The sequence below is a fragment of the Esox lucius genome, chromosome 3 (assembly GCF_011004845.1).
Source record: "Esox lucius isolate fEsoLuc1 chromosome 3, fEsoLuc1.pri, whole genome shotgun sequence".
NCBI lineage: Eukaryota > Metazoa > Chordata > Actinopteri > Esociformes > Esocidae > Esox > Esox lucius.
The window spans coordinates 21,685,793-21,699,221 of NC_047571.1; the positions used below are offsets into that span (position 1 = coordinate 21,685,793).

At 45.1% G+C, this 13,429-nt stretch overlaps 1 protein-coding gene across 2 annotated transcripts; it reads right to left on the reverse strand.

Annotated features, from left to right (window-relative positions):
* Nucleotides 1–384: 384 nt before the first annotated feature.
* Nucleotides 385–13,193, reverse strand: LOC105020690. 2 transcript variants are annotated; one of them, XM_010887915.3, is made up of 10 exons: nt 13,091–13,193; nt 11,701–11,774; nt 8,314–8,459; nt 8,135–8,196; nt 7,887–8,049; nt 6,246–6,420; nt 5,919–6,050; nt 5,474–5,702; nt 4,973–5,189; nt 385–4,847 (listed from the first exon to the last, which is right to left on the reverse strand). In XM_010887915.3, the coding sequence occupies exons 2-10, from the start codon at nt 11,746–11,748 to the stop codon at nt 2,729–2,731; spliced, it is 3,291 nt and encodes a 1,096-aa protein (XP_010886217.1). In that variant the 5' UTR covers nt 11,749–11,774; nt 13,091–13,193; the 3' UTR covers nt 385–2,728. The 2 variants fall into 2 exon arrangements, with proteins under 2 accessions (XP_010886217.1, XP_010886208.1); XM_010887906.3 differs by having other exon boundaries at nt 8,314–8,519.
* Nucleotides 13,194–13,429: the final 236 nt, after the last annotated feature.

Genomic DNA, 13,429 nt, shown 5'->3' on the forward strand with positions numbered 1-13,429 from the left:
CCTGCTGCCCCCCCCCCCCCCACCATCTCCTCTTCTTCCCCCTCACTGTGCTCTGATTCACCTGCTCTGTGATCAATTGTCACCGCTGGCCTGACGAGGCAGATGAAGGGTTGCATAAGATGAGAGCCAAACTCTGCCCACGTCATCCCAGTGCTGAGCAGTCTTTGCAGAGCCCAGACCAGGCAAAACTCAGCGAGCAGCCTCGTCTGTGTTCAGTACATTTGATTAAAAAAAAAAACATTTTGTTTAGCTGTCGCAGCAAACACCACTGATGCTGTAATTGTGTTAATGATTATTTCTTACAGCTGTGTTGTGTGAAAGGCGGAACACCATCCTCTTGTTCAGTGTGCCCCCTAAAACGTTCAATCCACAGAATCATGGAAGTGACAGACTTATTCTCTTTATTTTCAAAATGAAAATCTCAAATGACTGTACATTGGTTGGTTCCTTGTATAGGTTCACCAAGGCATTAGAAAACAGCTGAGATTGATGAACTGTTCAAATTCACACAATGAACTACCAGTTACATACACCAGGACCTTTTAGTCAGTGAACAGCAGCTTGAAACCTAGTCCCATTTGCCAATGGATTCACAGTTTGCTTTTCAGAATAAAGTGAAATGTAATAAGTAGCTAACACAATGTTTCAGTGTATAACAGGTTTAAATATATGATCAACTACATGGTTGCTGTAACATGTTAACATGCAAAACCAATCCCTTCCACTGGGGATTGGCGTCATATGGAGTCACTCATTACTGTATCCAGGGTCAAACCAATGTACCAGAGGCATTTACCAATAATCAATTCCAAGCACTTAATTCAGTCAATGATCCTGAATGCAGCAATCCTGCGGTAGTTAGATTTCCTGCTTTCCCTCCCTATCCCTCTGCATGCCACAAAGTATACAGTATTCCCTGGCAGACAGTTGAAGTATCATGTGTCAGTCAGGCTGATAAGTGCCCTCCCACAGTAGACAGCTAGGACACTTTCCTGTTCTCTCAGGCCTCTAGGGAGAGACTCAAAACTGAAGGAAGCTTCCGGATTCCACCTCTTTAATCAATGTACAGACGATCTTTGTACACTAAAGTTTTGGTCAGAATCGGTCCAGAATTTACATCTAATATTCATGATTGTTTCATATATATTTTTGTACATAGAAATAGATGAAGATGCAATACATAACAGAACATGAAATGAGCACTTGAATAAATAGATAAATAACAATAATGTACATCTGAATACATTCTGTCATCCAGTGCTACTAGCCAGTTGACCTAGAACCCATTCACTCCCATAGATGAACACACCCCTGATAACCATGACAAAGGACACTTGAAGGACACATTTTGGAATGAGGAACAACAGAACTATGACAAATGTCATTATTTTCCTTCCCATCAAAGTGCATTTGTTCTTATATAAAACTGTACATCATATACTTCCTCTGTCTACAAACTTATCATGCAGTAAATTACACTTTTATGACAGAAAATAGAGAATGAGATAAAAAGCTACTATATAGAGAAAACGCATATTCAAATGCCAACAAGAATAAAGCTATGGATATCTAATCTCCAAGCAAGGATATCTAGCTTCTAGCAGGAATCAATCTATGGTTATATAAAGTCACATCACTATCAGAAATAATGACAGCACCTGGTTTCACTGTAACACTGGAAGAGATATGAGTGCCAACACCCAACTGAGGTGTTTCAGTCATGGGATATACCCTGTACCAATGTAGTGGGTCAAGTACCCATCAGGGAACCTGTACAAGAAGCTAACTTGTAAACAAAGCCAGATCAGTTCCCATTAGGGAATGTGTTTCGAGAAGCCAGATCAGTTCCCATTAGGGAATGTGTTTCGAGAAGCCAGATCAGTTCCCATTAGGGAATGTGTTTTTAAGAAGCCAGATCAGTTCCCGTTAGGGAATGTGTTTCAAGAAGCCAGATCAGTTCCCATTAGGGAATATGTTTCAAGAAGCCAGATCAGTTCCCATTAGGGAATGTGATTCAAGAAGCCAGATCAGTTCCCGATAGGGAATGTGATTCAAGAAGCCAGATCAGTTCCCGATAGGGAATGTGTTTCAAGAAGCCAGATCAGTTCCCGTTAGGGAATGTGTTTCAAGAAGCCAGATCAGTTCCCTTTAGGGAATGTGTTTCATGAAGCCAGATCAGTTCCCATTAGGGAATGTGTTTTTAAGAAGCCAGATCAGTTCCCATTAGGGAATGTGTTTCAAGAAGCCAGATCAGTTCCCATTAGGGAATGTGATTCAAGAAGCCAGATCAGTTCCCATTATGAAATGTGATTCAAGAAGCCAGATCAGTTCCCATTATGAAATGTGATTCCAGAAACCAGATCAGTTCCCATTAGGGAATGTGATTCCAGAAGCCAGATCAGTTCCCGTTAGGGAATGTGATTCCAGAAGCCATATTAGTTGCAAGGAAGTGCTTAAAGCCAGAAACACATTATTTTTTAATCCTACATAGTATTAAATCGAACAACGTCCTAAAAGGAATGAACTGAACTAAGATGGCACCAGCTACAGACTGACCATCTGGCATTTCCAGCTCTGCGTTTCGCCGCAAAATGATAATTCTCTGGAAGGACTGACATTGGCCGACGAGGGGGCCCTTAAGGAAAAATAAGGGCTGGTGTGTTAGAAATGTCAGCGTCCGCCCCTGGATGACATGATGGTAATTGGAAGAGAGAAAGGTCAGCACAGGCTATAAGGGGCTGGAAGGCTCAGGGGAAGAGGACAGGGGGATGGCACCAACCACACACTCTGGTCCTCCCTGGCCCTGCCCTGTCCTCCACAGTCCAGTGTAGAGTCTGTCCTCCAGGCTCACAGACAGCTTATCAGACAGGCTGGGAGATGGAGGCTGAAAATTAGGGTTCAAGCCAAGGGATTCAGGTTCCTCCGTGTGGAGAGCGGGGGGATCTATGGACTCCTCAAGTGGTTCCGGGAGAACCACACCAGGGTCGGGTATGGGGCTAGAAGAGTAATTCAAAGCTTGGCTACTGTTGTTGTTGTAATTGTCCACACTTGGGTCCATCCCACTGGCCTTAGCCCTCAATGCATCAGATGGCTGACTAGGCGCATCTTCATTGGCTACAATATTATTCCCTGTGCTCTTATTGGTTGACTCCTTAACATCTGCGCTCTGACTCAACGCCCCCTCACAGGCCGTTCCCTTACTGCCACCAGCTGAACCCTCACTGGTCATTCCCTCACTAGCCCCCTCATTGGCCTCCTCGTCAGCTGCGCTAGCAATACGTGACAGAGTACTGTGGCACCGCGTGTCCAGAAGGTATCCTGCACTATCGCCTCTCCGTAGCGGTCTAAAACTCTGCCTCTCCATTGAGGGCGAGTAGCGCCCCCCAGACCCCGGGTCGCTGTACTGCTTGTGCCGTTGCCACTGCTTGCGGAGGTGGATGCGCGAGCGGTGCCGGGAGCGCAACGGCGACTCCTGCTGGTCGAAGCGGGGGTCGTGGCGCAGGAACTCGTTAAACAAGGCATCCGTTTTCTCGTCGATGCTGTAGTCACGGCGACGTAGGCGGACAGGACGAGGTGATGGCACGGGCTGGGGCGACTGTAGAGATTTCGGCTGTGATGGAGATTGCGATGGTTCTTCGATGGCAAGCTGTCGTCCATTAGAAGGCCTCGCTGATCTCTTCATAGGTTTCTCCTTCACCTCACTGTCCTCTCCCATATCATCCTCCAGCTCCTCCTGAAACACCTTGGCTTCAAAGCTCTCACACACGGAGCCCTTCCTCCCAGAGCTGGTGAAGAAGAGCCTCCTCTCAGATGCCGTCTTCCCCCGGGGACCTGCAGGGGTCCCAAACAGCCTGAGCTCCTCAGGGGCCCGTATTGGAGCTTCAATGGACGTGTACCCACTGTCCATCTGCAGGAGCTTTCGACCCCCTGCCTCCACATCTCCCGCTCCTCCCCCCTGGCCACTCTGTCTCTCCTGAATACCCCTGTGGCCAATTTGTTTTCCTGTGTCCCTATATTCCTCGTCCCCATCCGCCTCCCTCTGTTCTCCTCCTCCCCGCTCCCTTTCCATCTCCCCAAACTCCCATTCTCCCTCAGGTTCGTCGCCAAGGTCTTGGGAGAGGCATGCCGCAAAGCCGGACCGGGCTGCCGCGCCTCCTACTGAACACACACTGTCAGCGTCGCTCCGTATGGACTCTCTGTCCGTGCTGCTTTGGTCTGAGGAGGCATACTGCTCCAGAGAGGCTCGAAGGCTCCATATGTCTCTGTACTGGGAGGGCTGTGTCTCAGAGCTCTCCTGCTGATCGATGTACACCACCGATCCAGACCCGTGAATAGCCGTCCCGGAATCTGCCTTTATCCTCACTTCTGAAGATCTTAGCTCTGCATCAACTTCTGATTCAATGCCTGGTGTTCCTCCCTCCACTGTCTCTGACTTCAGGCTGGCTTCTGCCTCTTTTTCTGTTCCCAGAACAGCCCCTAAACCTGTCTTGGCTCTAACTCCCATCCCCGCATCTGGTTGTGAAGTGGCCCCACACCCATTCACCGTCCTTGTCTCTCTCTCTTGGGCTGTGTCTGTACTCAAACCAACCATCCTCTCTTCTGCCATACTCACTCCTCGTTCAGCCCCTCCCTCTTCGCCTGACTCTTCTTCTGACCCAACCCATACCTCGACCTCCTCTGCTGCTTCCGCTCTTGTCTCTGTCCCAGCTTCTCTCCATACGCCAGTCCCTGTCACTTCCCCAGGCTTCTGTTCTCTGTCCTGGGTCCCAGGGGGGTCTGGTGGTGGGTGAGTCACTTCTCCCTCTCCACTGCGGCTGGCTGCCTCCACCACCGCCTCCACTTCTAATCTGCAAAATGACAGACAGACAGACAGGCATTCATCAGGTAGGTTTCACCATTATACACAACACCATTCAGATTCAATAGGTTACCCCCATAACCAGTTGACATGTAATGAGTCTGTCAAAGATACCTGCTTAGGCAGGGGGAGGGTGGGCAGGTAGGTTGAGTAAGCAGCCCTGCAGAGAGACGCTGGATGCCCCCGATCTGGCTGTGTGCGATGGGGAGGGTTGGGGTGTTGTGACGGCAGAGAGGGGGAGAAAGGTGAAGATTGGGTGAGTCCTCTTCGGTTGGGTCTGTGTTGTCACTGGCTGCTCTCTGTCTCTGGAATGGGCGCCTCTTAGGCGAGCCTAGGGAGAGACCCATGTTGGTTTTAATAACAAAGTGAGGATCTAACCCCTAACCCATACTCTAAACCTAACCCCAAACCTCACCTTAATAACCAAACCTTTATGTCTATAATGAACCTAACTGTTACTCCTAAACCTAACCTTTATGGCCTAAACATAATCTGCAACAGTTACAGTCATGGAGCTTCTCTCTTTTTTATTTCTATTTTGAGCTCAGTTTAGACATTATAATAAGTTTAACTGAATGAAATCCTGGGATCTAGCTTCACTAAATTACCTCTTACCTTTGGCATCTAGACTGGCGGCCCGCTGGCTGCTGTTAAACTTCCACCTCCTGAAGTAAGGCCCCGCCCCCTCCAAGCTGGCATGCCGTGTCATTTTGCAGAGTAACTGCAAAACAGAGTCCTGGTGGCCCGAGGACAGAGACAGTCCCTTTGCACCTTCCGTCCCACTCATACACCTCGCCCTTTCTCTGTTTGTCCTGTCCCACGCCTTGTCACTTAAGGCCCCCATCTGTCAAAGCAGATAAAGGGAGAAAGACAGATAGCCATGGATGGAAAGATGGAAAGATGGACGGATGGGATATAGACAGGCAGCAGCAGCTCTAGGGAAAGGCTCGAGGGAAACATAAAACACAAACTTTTCAGTTTCTGAAAATCACCAAGTGTGTTACAACTACATTAGGGTCTGTTTTGCCAATGTTTTAAATGTGTTAAGTACAACACTCACAGGTCTGGAGCGGGGTGTCAGGGGGCGGTGTCCAGGCGGACTGACTCTGGGGTCCAGTAGAACGGAGTGGTGGGTGTCTCCAGGGAGGGCCCCGCTAGAGCTCTGTCTCAACCAGGCGGGCATTTCAGAAGACTGTGGACACATACAGTCCATTTAGGGGGAATCACTCAGAGGGAATCACTCGGGGAAAAGAAATGGTTGAGAAGCTATGTTTCAAACATTCCCTGAAACCTGAAGTTCTAAAGTGCGCACCAATTAATGTTTTTTTCCATGGGAAAAATAATCATGCTGATGGTAAAGTGTATAGGACTCAGGGTTCTTTTTTACCTGGTAGAGGGGGGGTTTGGGAGCAGGTGGATCATTGATGTTTAGGCTGCTGCTCTCCATAGACTCACACTCCATGATTGTAAGGATCTTCAAGGCCGAGGAAGGCGGTGCCAGGTGGAGGTGGGTAAGACGGGCCTTCTTCAGGTGATGGAAGTCCCCTTCTGTGAGGGTGTACCTGATCAGAGGAAGGAAATGTTCGTGAGTCAGGAGTTAACAGTGGAATTAAGAGAAATGGCAAAGCCTGATGTTTGCTAAACGTCACTGAAACTCAGAACCAGGACCTCTTGTCAGATGTCTGGATGAGAATAAAGGCTTTCTTCTGGCAAGACATCCAAATTGGTTGTTGGCATGGAGGTAACCCCAAGACTCAAACCACTCTGGTGTCTGCAGATTTTTTGTACTTCATGGTAACGAGCAAAATCTCACATCAAGTCAGCATCTTATCACCCTGCAGTGAACAGTTGTGAAAACATTTATCCAGGAGATAAAGCTCTACAATTATCACAAGAAAATGGTCCTTCAACAGAGAAATACCCTACAGAAACATAATTAAGCACCAGAATAAGCCATGGTAAAAAAGAAAAATGACTGAACCTCCAGAGACCTCAAAGAAAAAATAAAACAGCTTGTAGAGTCACAACAGAAACTGTAAAGGTGGATACCAGCAAATGGTCACACTAATAGGTCCTTTGTTCTACACAGACTAGATATCAGAGATGAGCTAATTAAGACCTATCGAGTTCACGGGCCCTAAACTGGGCCGTAATCTGTAGATCCAACAAACTCAAATGCTTGCTCAGGGTACTGGTGCACCTCAGTCTGGGCATACACTGTCACTAAACAGACCCAGAAAGACTGTAAACTTGCCATTACATTGTGACTACCCTGCAAGAGAAAGACAATCCCCTGGAACTGTGGTTCCCAACCAAGGTACTAGGACCCCTGGGGGTACCTGGCCATTCCATAGGGGGTACTTGAGGAAATTCATGACACCATAGGCTTACTAGTCAAATTAACATGAGGGGGTACTCCAAGCAAAGCGAAATCCAGTTGGTGGTGCAGTAACTGAAAAGGGTTGGGAACCACTGATTAAATCTACTGGATTAAACCTTTAGCATAGAGTACCCTTCAAAATTGGGCAGGATAATTTAACACGTGCTGCAAAAAGGGTGCAGATATCTTATATCAATCAGTATTTATAGACATCATCCATAACAAGGCCTAGGCATCCCTATTTGTTCAGCTGGTGATATTACAGCTAATGATTTATGACCCAGTATCAGAGGGAAGAATCTAAAATGGTAATTTGGCTGGCTGAGGGCCGTTTAGAGGTAAAACTGCTCCGGTTTTTAATTAATCTTTAGAATTAATAAAAGAAAATTAAACTCCCATCTGCTGGAACACAATGGGGCACTGTTATTCCTTGCACCGCAATAAAGGGATCTCGAAAGATAGACTGGTTAAAGGTATCTATTCAATTTAATGGATAAATGATAAGATGCTGGGAAAATATTTTGTGTGAGGCTTCCAAGAAACAATGGGTAGCTCATGTCTCAACTTCCCCCAATCCTCCCCACTTGGGTGGTCCCATCAACCCAAGTGAACCAAAGCAGGCATTTTGTGAATATTTTTCTGATGTACCTGCGTCCTTTGTCCGGAGTCTTACTCTCCTTCTCGTATAGTGCTGACTCATTGAAGGAAACACGGCGGCCAGTAGAATAGTTGGACGTGAACCTGTCTGACTCTTCATCGTGGCAGCCAGACGCAGAGAGAGCATCGGATTCATTCAGCCGAACGGTGATGTCTGGAGAGGGGAGAGACGGGAGGTTTGCTAGGTTTCCACTTATTTTGTGTCACGAGTGAAGTCGAATGGACCCGTCCCGGTTCACCTTGCGTGGGCTGTGAGTCTTCCACACAGGTGGTATTAGTCTTCTCTGGATCATCACTGGCCCTGCAGACAGACACAGGAGAGCGAAGACAGGACAAAAGCATTAAGGATTCTGTGGTTCGGTCCATTAAACGCGCGTGCGTGCGTGTGTGTGAAAGGGTTTCGGAGTGGGTATGTTACCTGGAGTAGCGACGGCCGACCACACAGCAGCGGTGACAGAACAGCAGCAGTACGGAGAGCAGGATCAGTGTGCCTCCAGCAAACACACACAGCAGGACCAGTAGGAGCACATAGTTGTCCACCCGTCCCGCCGACAGCGGCAGCTCCTGGGTGCAGGGAGAGACCACAAGGGTCAGGGCAGTGCTTCGTTTGCAAATCGGCTGGTCCTGGAATAAATTGGGGCGCGCGAGAGACGTGGATACGGTTGGCAAACCGATGCGAATAGGCAGAAAAAACAAAAAGCTACAAACTCTACCAATCTTGTCAGGCAGTTCCGAGGCTACAAGAAGCTGCAGGAATAGTCAACTTTATGAACTCTGATTGCTTTTAGTGGAATGTTTGCAGGGCAAAGCGAACACAGTGATGGAAAAAGACTAGTCATGCGCAGCAGACCGGATCTGTGAAAAGTAGGTGAAAATCTACTATGGTGAAAATCTGATAGGTGCTGGATCTTGTTCCGGCAGGATCCGACTCAAATTAACCACTGGGTCAGAGGGCCAGTACCATTTCTGACCCAAGCCACTGCCCCTTTGACACAATGGGGGTAGAAGTTGACGGAAGAGATCTGTGATTGATGGAGTCTTTTTTCCCCCACTGTGGGGCTACCGTGCCAAGCCAACACGTATCTCAGTAGTGCTGCTGGGAGGCCATATTTGATTTTCCCTCGTGAAGAAGAACTCACCGTGTCCCATTGCTGTGACAGCTCAGCAGTGTGAAACGCAGTCTCGTGAATACAGAGTGATGTTCTGAACCACACATGCGTGCGCGCGCACGTCATCCAACTGCTCCTCTCTGGGCGATTAATATGCTCTTCCCAAATATGTTCTTCCCTAAGTGATCCTTGGGGTTCTTAATCAAAACGCCAATGAGAACCTTAATTAAATGTTCCTGCTCATCTGACTGATTGGGAAATGTAGCATATGCAGGCTAAACATGGAAATAGGTGGAATAAAGGACAGGTGATGGGGAGCAGAGGAGATAGGAGAGGAGAAATAAGAGGGCGACAGGGTGACGTCACCAGGAGGAGGGAGTTAAAAATAAACAGTGAGCACCAGATTTTCTTTTCTGTTGTTATATTATCAACAGATTCTGATAATTGAGGACCATGGAAAGCCATGAATGAAGGAATTCTATATATATATTCTATACATATTACTGATTGTATGTACATATACAATCAGTACACACAGTTAACTAATTATGCTATGATTAAGACAAGAGGACATAAAGGATCCATTGTAATAACAAATATGACATGGGTTATTCTAAGATTGTCAATAGGTAATAAACCGAACATAAAACAAAGGGGAAGCACTCTAGACCAAAAGTGCTGGATAACCTTCACTGCTGAAACAACAAGGTCAACCTAGAAATTCCACTCATTACAGTTAAAGGTGTTGATGCCTAGTACACTCCAACAAAGAGAGAGGGAGACCCAAAGACAGAGTGGCAGACTGACAGAAAAGTACTTAGAGGGGAATGATCACATACTAATTCCCCCTCTAGTCTGTAACTCTGAATTTACCTTTGATGATTATGGAACATGCAGGTTGAGCTTCTGGGATGATGTTAGTTCCTGAACACCCCCCATCAATCAAATTCTCTGTCACACTGTCACCTCCAATCACACACAAGGCAGCAAGTGGTTAGCCTACAAGGAATCAAAACCGGGATAGAGAAGCCCTGGTTTTGAATTGAATGCCACTCTCACAATGAAACCTGTCATGTCAAGTGCTAAATAATAATAAAAAGTAACATATGATTTTGTATTTATTCATGATTATGTGCACGACTCAAAAAAAAGGAACCCTTGAGCCCGGGGAGAGTGTGTAGAAGTGTCTACTAAGTAAGGTATGAATGGAGTGACCATGCAGTTATAGTTAAAAGTCCTTCAGGCAGAGCCATACAGGCTGCATCATTCCCTGCTGGCTCTCAGCTATCATTACAGGAAACACAATACCCAAGCAGACACAGACCTCCTCCACTGCCAGAGTGACAGTATTGTAAGGCAATCTGATGTTTTTACAAACTCATCCCAGCTGTAAAAAGGACACTATCAATCAGCAGGAGCAGCTAAATCCCTGGCCAGCTGATAACCGGCAGATCATATTATTATCCAGCAGCAACCCAATGGAAGAGTCCCACTCCACCATGGATCCAGGCTTAAACATACACCCCGAGAGTTTCATTCAACAACATTGCGTAGAAATTATGTTAAATTTCGAGTCAAACGAATTTCAAAATGTTAGTACGCATACTGACAGTTTGATTTCAAATGCTCTGATGACTTTCTATGTATATTAGCATATTTAAAAGTACCATTCATACGCATATTACACTTGTATTTATAATATTTTACATTTCAATCTATATTTTCCATATACCCAATTCTACACTCTTCGGAATTGCCGCTAGTTTACAAAGGGGAAGCCCTCAAGACTATAAAAGCTATATTTTTGCTTTATATATTTCTTAATGCGTCCTGCGTAGATGTGTACCATGTCACAATAATGTCATTGTTCAGAATGATGCCATATATTATTCGGTGCCTTTGATAAATAAAATACTTTGATTTATCAAATGATCCTACGAAAGTTTTACTGATAAATCCCACTAATCAGTGTCAGTGCCCAAGCACGACCTTGTTTATTTGCATTTGACTCGAAATGTAGCTGAACTTCATGCAAAAAGGTCTAAAAAAGGTTCCTTCTAAAACGCGCTATCCGGAGCGTATGACATTAATCTTCATCGGACGATCAGCTTCCCATTAGATTTCCCATTATCTCGGTCTGCTATTATAATTCAACAATGGTCTGATACATATCTATACTGGTGACTGTATGGCTAAATTATTTTTACAAGTTTACTGACGTGATCAAATTACATGAAATGCCGTTGCCTATTTGGGAACGGTGCATGAATACACAACTGAAAAACCAGGAAATCGAAACATAATAATAATTGTTCTGACATTTTTTATTTATACATTGAAAAAGTATATTTCACGTTAAGCAGTCTATGTTTGAGAAGTAGTTCTTTATTCCACCACTTGGCATCGTGCATATATCGCCAGCTTTGCGTGCATTTTACTAAGATTCTCAGACAAACGGAAGCCAACCTTAATATTTATAAAATCCCACACTTTGCGTAGAAATGCTAGCACACATGATTTATGCACAGATGTACGAGGCCACGCAGGCACACTTGATATAAGGCCACAGGAGCCCATTGAATGAAACCCAATGCCAGTTTCTTTCATACTAAGAGGGTCAGGAGAGCCTGGGAGAGCATTATAGGAGCAGAACCAGGATGGAGAGAGGAGAGGAGTCAGAGAGCTGCGGTACTTACGGTGGAGTTCTCGGTCAGGCTTGTCAGTACAGGCGAGTCATTGCTCATGGTCCAGGTCAGAAAAATAGAGAATCCTTAAAATTGCAGACAGAGGTCAGAGGTCAGACCAAAAAGACGTATTAAACGTTTTACTTCCTAATTCTATTTCATAAACGCGGTTAAGGTTAAGTTAAGTGAAAATCTTTTTTAGGTAAAACCTATGTGTAAGTATGTGTGGGACCTGAGGGGGCAGTCTCTGCTAACCAAAATGTATCCTCCATCGATACATTTTGGAGAAAGCAGTGTTAATCATACTGAAAAATACAAAGAGAGATTTTAACATGAGATCCACTTATTCAAAACTGGAATGGATTATGAAATATAAATGTTGACGCCATGTTATTTATTGAAAAGTGAAAGGCATCTCTATATTGACCTTAGATCAAAAGTGTAAAGTGCTTCTTTCTACTTCCTTCTCCCCCTACGGGGCAGTCATACTGGACTATTTTAAAACTCTATAGATTCCCTGAAATAATTAGGAATATTCCACATGTACTTCAGAAACAACCTGCTACACTAGAAACGAGTACTTAAATGAGGGTGAATGTGACACGATGCGATCCTTGGACTAAATAAAGGCTTCGTTTTATGTAATGAGAAGAGTGGAGTAATATTCACCATGATCCTTACTGGACATCAGGAATATGGGAAAGGCAACAAGGCAGATGGACATTCTAGCACATTCCATTCTACTTATGTAACATAAGAAATAACGTCACATATAAAGCATGTCTCATAAGCCGTCATTCATTGAAGCGATTCACCAATACAACAGTTCCCTCTCGTATTGGAGAAAACTGAAGTGCGCGCTCTCAGGTTGGTGCTGAGACAGCGACTAGCCAGTTTTGTTACAGCTCATCAGCACAAATTCCTCCGAGAAACCGCTGATCAAGAAAATTGTTGCACAGTTGTGCACCATCTTATTTTTCCTCAACGAGAACCAAGCGGTGTAAATTATACCAAAAATCATATCGAATATTTGACCATAATCTGAAATTGTAAACTACACTACATTCACTGCACAAACTTCCAAGTGAGATATGAGCTCTTTACTCATCGCTGTATACGTTTTTATTGCAATGGTGTATTTCCACATTAACAATGTGAGGGAAATGTTATCTACAGTACATATGAATCCATCACATCAGTTCCTTTCCTAAGTCTTTCTAGCCTTCATCGATATAAACAGTGCGAGCATTTCTAAATATAAACTGTAGGCTTTCAGAATACAATCTTTTTCTTTCTGTTCCATCTTCTATGAGAGATAATTGGATCATAAACCAAAGGCAACAGATGGATGGACTTCAGTCTGGAATAGATAATGCATAAGGTCACTAGGAGACGCATTTACCTTATTCTAGGGTACTTCATGCGGTGCATTTGGAAACGCTGTCCATCGCTAGGCAATAGCACCAGCCTTCTCCGCGTAGTTTAATTTGGGCTTTAAATGCCGATCGTAGTTATGAATGAAACCGCACGCTATAAGACACACCCACAGCCCACTCCTGAAAACACCACGTGAGGACGACGGCAACTACGTGAGACCGAATCATAGAGAAGGTTAGAGGCCTCTAGTGGCCAAAAGCCTGTTTTAACATGGTCTTCTCAATTGAAAGTATCCGCCATTTTTATGTATTCAAGTGGGTTGGATTTCAACTTAATTTGTTGATCCTTGGAATCATGTCAAACT

Excerpts from the sequence above, each read along its gene's own strand:
- LOC105020690 (XM_010887906.3), bottom strand. The coding sequence starts at position 11,748 with ATGAGCAATGACTCGCCTGTACTGACAAGCCTGACCGAGAACTCCACC. Across the intron at positions 8,050-8,134 it reads AGACTCACAGCCCACGCAAG|ACATCACCGTTCGGCTGAAT; the intron begins GTGAACCGGGAC and ends TCCCCTCTCCAG. Across the intron at positions 6,051-6,245 it reads CCAAACCCCCCCTCTACCAG|TCTTCTGAAATGCCCGCCTG; the intron begins GTAAAAAAGAAC and ends ATGTGTCCACAG.